The sequence below is a fragment of the Triticum dicoccoides genome, chromosome 5A, assembly GCF_002162155.2.
Source record: "Triticum dicoccoides isolate Atlit2015 ecotype Zavitan chromosome 5A, WEW_v2.0, whole genome shotgun sequence".
NCBI lineage: Eukaryota > Viridiplantae > Streptophyta > Magnoliopsida > Poales > Poaceae > Triticum > Triticum dicoccoides.
Genome location: NC_041388.1, coordinates 276,086,516 through 276,093,194, shown reverse-complemented (window position 1 = coordinate 276,093,194; position 6,679 = coordinate 276,086,516). Strand labels below are relative to the sequence as shown.

The 6,679-nt window shown below is 47.0% G+C and overlaps 1 protein-coding gene, 1 long non-coding RNA gene and 1 other non-coding gene across 3 annotated transcripts; 2 read left to right on the top strand and 1 right to left on the bottom strand.

The window, feature by feature from the left end:
* The first annotated feature begins 217 nt into the window (after positions 1 to 217).
* LOC119297210 lies at positions 218 to 805 on the top strand. Its single transcript, XR_005145580.1, has 2 exons — positions 218 to 262; positions 337 to 805. It is a non-coding gene; the product is annotated as an uncharacterized LOC119297210 (long non-coding RNA).
* An 11-nt stretch (positions 806 to 816) lies between these two features.
* TRNAI-AAU lies at positions 817 to 890 on the top strand. The gene has a single exon. It is a non-coding gene; the product is annotated as a tRNA-Ile (tRNA).
* A 356-nt stretch (positions 891 to 1,246) lies between these two features.
* LOC119301006 (protein NRT1/ PTR FAMILY 2.3-like) lies at positions 1,247 to 5,197 on the bottom strand. Its single transcript, XM_037577909.1, has 4 exons — positions 4,971 to 5,197; positions 4,649 to 4,866; positions 2,308 to 2,852; positions 1,247 to 2,215 (listed from the first exon to the last, which is right to left on the bottom strand). Exons 1-4 carry the CDS (start codon positions 5,122 to 5,124, stop codon positions 1,378 to 1,380), a joined length of 1,755 nt encoding a protein of 584 aa, XP_037433806.1. The 5' UTR covers positions 5,125 to 5,197; the 3' UTR covers positions 1,247 to 1,377.
* Between the last annotated feature and the right edge of the window lie 1,482 nt (positions 5,198 to 6,679).

The window sequence follows — 6,679 nt, the reverse complement described above, 5'->3', positions numbered from 1 at the left end:
TCATAGTGTTAATCACTGAAACCCCGTATGCTTTTTTAGCTTGTGGGTCGGATCCAGATAAAAACGCCCAAGGTTAATAGTAAATTCATGCGCAAAACAAAGTAGATTAATTAATGTTGTATGGAGCGGAGTGGCTCATGAGATGGGTCGCCATCCTGATGTAGATGGATGACTAGATATGGCTGTGTTTGGCGACACGAAACGACCACGCAGGTCAGTCGCCCACTCACTCGCTCTCCTCTCATCAATCCCAACAGTTCACGTAACTCCGTCCAACTTGTGATGGGTCTCTCTCCAGCTGCTCATGTACTTACAAGATATGTGTTCATATCACAGGATCAGGAGCACTAGCTAGCGTAGAAGCCATGGTCTCCGGCGGTGGCCAGGCCCAGGCGCCGTCGTCTGCTCCGGCGGCAGAGTACGGCAGCACGCTGCCGCAGATGGTGGACGATGAGAGGAGCTACAAGTCGCATGGGGAGCTCATGCTGCTGCTATTCGTCGTCGTCTTTGCGCTCCTCTTCGCTTCTGTCTTCTTCTTCCTCTGGTTGAGACGAAGGAGGGACCGCCGGCGCTGACCGGACGATGGTTCAGGACTTCATGGTTGTGTCTTCGTGGATCATCTGGCGCGACCGATAGATCTTTTACTTTTACTACATCCAGATCCAGCCACAAATTTGTACGTACCAGTTTGGAGCTTTATTAATTTGAATTTGAGCGTAATCTCTCTCTAAAAACAAATTTAAACCTTGCATAGTTTGTAGTTAGGACTGTTCTTGCCTTAGTAAAGCCAGTCTAATTTCATTCCGTTATCACGTTGGCCTATTAGCTCAGCTGGTTAGAGCGTCGTGCTAATAACGCGAAGGTCGCAGGTTCGAGACCTTCATGGGCCATTATTATTTTGCTGCATGTTCTAGCCACAATTTTCGACCTCATATGTGGAATTTTTTTTTCATTTGTTTCAAGCCATTACACACAAAAACATGATCAAACCAGCAGTCAGTGAACAGCCTGCAGGTACCAACTCAGCAGTTGCTATTCGCTGCATGTCTGCTTACTCACTAACACCGTTCTTTTTTTACTGAGAGCTACGCAAATGTCTGCCTGAACAAGCTGAAAATTGAAATGGACCTCACGCACTCAAACATTTTTCATGCAAAAAGAAAAAAACTCAGATGAGCTCGGGCTCAAAAATGGATTCCTGTGTTTCGCCACAAACGAAGCCCATCAGGCTAAGACAAGAAGAAGACAAACCAAATCTAACCAGGCACCTCATAATTTCTCAAAGAAAAAAGCCGTCATAATTTCTCAAAAGGAAAAAGGAAATCAGGCACTTCATCATGAAAATAATAGCTCAAGACTCAGCCTGCAAATCCTTTTTTACATTACCACGGTGGTCGATTGGTTTTGATACTTATATCGGCTGGCACAAACGAGGAAATAGCCAAAGTTCACAGTCACTGCCACAGCCACGGTCCAGTACACGTTGTCCAGCCTCGCCTGGTTTACGTTCCCCGGCAGCCACGCCGTGACATGCCTCACCACGTCGACGAACACCGTGCTGAGGTAGAACCCCATGGCGATGAGCAGCGGCGCCATGGCCGTCGCCAAGCTCCGCAACGTCTTGGGGAACTCCAGATAGTAGAAGGCCATGTTTCCGGGGAAGTGGAGGGCCTCCCCGATCCCCACGACACCAAGAGGGAGCAGGAGCCACAGTACGGACATGGGGGTGACCCAGCCGGCCGGCGCATCGGCGCCGCCGTGCGCGTGCACGACGCTCAGTCTTCGGCGCTCCACCAGAGCCGCGACCACCATGCCCGCAATGTTCACGACGTGGCCGAGCCCCACGCGCTGCAGCGGCGACGGCGGCATGCCGGTGATCCTGCGCCAGAGCGGGAAGACGGCACGGTCAAGGACCGGGGTCACGGCGATGAAGGCCACGAGCGAGCAGACGGTGATGGATCCTGCTGGGATCTTGAAGCGCGGTCCGAGCGAGCGGTCCATGGCGAGAGCCTGCAGGATGATCATGCCGATCATCACCCCGATGGACACGCTGAGCATTATACCAGACGACCACAGCGGGAGGACGCCGAGCAGAGACTTGAGATCCTCCACTTGCTGCACCCTGCACAGCCGCCAGCCGCTTGCACAACGGCCGCCAGACGCATCATCAATGGGGTCCTCGGTGGCGGTGATCATGGCGGCACGATTAAGAAAGCTGCAAGCAAGATGCCATGAACACGAGTGGTCAGCACGTACCAACGCTACTCATCTTTCTTCCAGAAATTGGAATACGGGAATGCCGCCAACCTTAATCGTTTGCTTGGAGCGCCCTCGCCGGCCGAGTCCACGACAGCATTGTCTCCCACGTAGTACGGCACGGGACCTAGCGCGCCGACATGGACGCGAGCCTTGCGCACGGCGGCCACGACGACGCGGGCCAGCTCGGAGTATGGGCTGCCGTTTGGCGCGGGCATCCGGTAGTACCGCGCGCCGAGGAGAAACAGGACCAGACTGAACGCCGTCGCGGCGAGGCAGATGGCGAAGCCCAGGGCCCAGGACACGCCGTCCTGGATGTAGACGATGGCCGTGTCGCCGATCAGGAAGGAAGCGTAGAGGAAGACGAAGTACCAGTTGAAGAAGGTGTCCTGGTCGCGCGCGCCGCCGAACTGGTCCGCGCCCATCGTGGCCACGTTGAAACGCGTCCCGCCGGTGCCGATGGCTAGAAGGGACACCGCGGCGTACAGCACGGCGAGCTGCCCGGCCGTTCCGCGCTGGCACACGGCGGACGGCGCCGGGCAGTACGGCGGCCGCAGGGACGGCAGGGCCGCTGAGAGAGTGAACAGCACGAAGGACTGGAAAATGACATTGGATGGGCACGTAATTAATTATTAACAGTGCTCTAAAAAACAAGCACTAATTGAATAAACAATTGTTCTTTTTTTGCGGCAAGAATAAACAATTGTTCAAGAGAGAATATCACATTGAAACCAAGCTGAGATAAAATTTTGTGGAAAACCACTTTGAAAGTTTTGGAAAATTTTGAAAAAAAAGGATGTTGTGGATGTTCTATTGCATGCGAAATTCCAAGTTCAAACACATTACTGGAGCTATGAAAAGAGCAAATTCAGCAATGAATATCGATGTTTAATTGTTGCACGACGCTATTCAATGCTGTTTTTTTGTACCATGTAAATGATAATGTGTTTGGGAATTTCACATGCTCTTAACATTCTGTTTTTCTTTTTCCTTTTTGAGATTTTTTTTGAAACTTCGTTTCCATGTCATATCCGCTATAAATGGCAATGCTCAAGAATTGTTTTATGTAGAACAAAACTGATGTGCATATGATGTTTTGAAGTCTGATTTTGATACGACACCACTGTGAGCCACACGATGAAATCGGTACCAATTGTTTTTGACACATCGTAATAAAGATGATGCAATCCAACGGTGCACGTGATCCATCGTACTAACTAGTGTTAGATTGAAATGGTCGCACTGGTAACAAATCGTTGGTTGTTCCCCCGCAAAATAAATAAATAAAAATCATTGGTTGTTGGAAATGAAAGGAGCATACCCATGGACGTTGTTGCCAGAAACATAATTGATATTGTTAGTTGTCAACGTCATCGCATCAATGTCAAGTGGTCTTGTTTGTATAATTACGTGTGGTTGTTTTGTGGAGAGAGTGAGACATGACAACTATAAGTCTATAATGTCTACTGGTATTGATTTCAAGCTTTAATTATGTGTGTTGCACATCAAACAATACTCTATATCTATACTTCTTCTAAAAACAGAAGTGGTGATTTCACGTAACTAATCCCATCCATATTGGCATTGGCGTAAATTATGAAAACCTGCTCTCTCAACCAAATTTTGCTCGTTTATGAGAAACAAAAGTTGAGCTTTGGAATTGTGCATTCAAACCATGAGAAATGAAAGTTAAGCAGTTCCAAACATGAAGTTTTATTACTCACCAGAATATTTATGTAACCCGCTTTACAAATAAACCACATCGCGTTCTACCGCCAACATGATGGTCCTTTCCTTAAGGCTCTCAATTTTTTGAAACCCGCTACGAGCTACTTTGTTTCTTCACATGTCCTATAAACATGAACTCTAGTGCGAGTGGTAAAAGGTACGCTCACCTGGCAGCCATGTGGATGGACTTTTTTCCCCCTCCTAAACCATTTTTGGCCTCATTGTTGCATAAATGAGTTTATAGTCTAAATCTGATCATTTTTTTGAGTTTTTAGCTTAAATTGTGCAAATACTTTGAGTTAATGGATTAATGAGATATTTCACTCTTTTATCATTCAGCTAAAGAGTTTCTTTCATGCTTCCGAGGCTACTTTTTAGGCATGTTAGTCATTTGATCAACAATGAGATAAATCACCTAGACAAAATGATATCAAACCTAATCCATACAGGTAGTTTGCTACGCACTACCTACGTCCGATAATGTAAGATGTTTTTCAGTTCATATTGAACTGCGAAAACATCTTATATTATGAGACGGGAGGAGTATTTGCTAAAGGATTATAGTGGATCTGCTCCAGCCTATGCACTACTTCAAATTCCAAAATGTACACTGCAGTCTGCACAAGCTTTGAACAGAGGAAGCACGTCACGTGCACGCACGCACCAGAACGTTGATGGCCGCGCCGGCGAGGATGACCGGGAAGCAGCCCAAGTAGGAGTCGGAGAGGATGGCTCCGGCGACGGGGACGAGGTTGAGCGAGCCGCGGACGATGTTGGCGATCTGCGCCGCGTCGATGCTCTCCACGTTGTACTCCTTGATGAGGTAAATCTGCAGGTTGCTGGTGGTGCCGTTGATGGCCAGCCCCAGCCCAACCATGCTCCCTGCGTGCATGTCACACAAAACACACGCATGTACACATGTTTTTCCCCCTCGGGAGAGAGTTAATTGTGTGGGGAAGAGAGGAAATGAGGGAGAGATCACGAACCAGCTATGAAGGGGAGGGTGATCCATCCTCCTTGCTTCGCCTCTCCTTTCGCTTGCCTTTCTTCTTCTTGGTCTGATGGCTTGGGCTGAGATCTCGGCGAGCTCTCCATCTCTGCTTCTGCCATTGCTCCAAGCTTGGTGTCCTTGAAGTACATGGATTGTGCTACGCGTATATAGCTGTATATGTACCAAATGGAAGGTGCCTTGCTGGGTTTGATAGGTTGTTAAGAAAATAAATTTTGTTCTTTTTTTATTTTTTCTAATCAAAATCAAGGCTGGGCCTGGACATTAATTCGTAACAATGATTTTGAAGCTTCTTGCGTCTAGACACATGGGCTACTTATACAACTTGCGTGCAAGTTCATTCGCAGAAAAATAAAACATGTTTGTAAGTTAAAGGCCAGAGTTCCTTACCACATACTCTCATTCTTCTTAAAGCCGCCCCATTTAAGAAACCGCAGTCAAGTTCTTTTCAACCGTTGTCCAGTTAGCATTTTTCTTGAATTCTCAAACAAAGAGTATTTTTTTTCTTCAAAAGAGCACGGATCTATTGAAAAGTGCATCGAAAGTTCAAAGCACACTGAACATAATAGAAATTACACCGAGATTCCTTACCACCGAATGACCACTACCATCGGCCGTGGCTAGAACGATGTCGACACGCAATTGTCGTCGCTGCCATACCGGAGTCAGCATGACATTTTCGATGATACCCGGGAAGTCTTAGTGCACGTGCCTCTAAGGACCAGTGCCCTAGAGCCGCGTTGTCGTTGAACCCCTGAATCGAACTGAAGTGTCTGACACAAGATCTTGTCACCGTCACGTACAACAAGAAACCATAGCCTCAAAACTCTAAGGAGACAAAATGAATTTATGTCAGTGCTCCGTGGACTCTGTCTTGACGTACGAATCCGAGGAGAATCGAAGTTTAAAACACCAGCTCGAAGATGAAGCATTGTCCCTGTGAGGACTGGAAAAAGTCTAATTTGGGGTAGCCATGTGCAACAATTTATTTGCTGAGCTGTATTATGGTCGGATGATGAACTTTGATATGATAAATAAAAGGTTGTGTGTACCACTCAATGCAGATGCCATGGGATGTTCCCTAATTTTTTTTAAAAAAAACTACTAACCGGATACAAGGCACCAGAATTCCTCTCCCTGCCACCATCCGTCAGAACAGTGGGCAAAGGGAAGGAAAATCCACAGGCTCGTCAGTGGAGCTTGGAGGGGAAGAGAACTATGCCCTAGCGCCTATGTGTGAGGGAAAGGAAAAGATGCATGAAATTAAATTTTCTAACCAAATGTCTCTAATGTCCTAAACTCCAAATGTACGACGTTTCACTTATAAGAGTAACTCTAATAGAATTGCCGTATGTGCAATGCATTTTTAGGTTGCGGAGGTGATGCACACAAGAAGAGTGGTTGTAATGCGGTCTCCATATTGATGCCTTTTTTTTGTTTGCTTCAATTTTGTATATTTAGTTTAAGGTACATTTAATCAAACCAAACGAGTTCAAATAATCAGACACGATAAAGTCGTCACATTATGTATTTTTTGCGACTCAAAACATCGTTAAGCGACATCTTAAAAATATGCAATGTTGCTATTCGACATAGCTACGTACTACTACCTACAGTACCGCCGGCGTCGGCGCCATCTAGTCGCCGTCCTCCTCATCTGAGAGATTGTGGAAAAGGTGTAGGGGT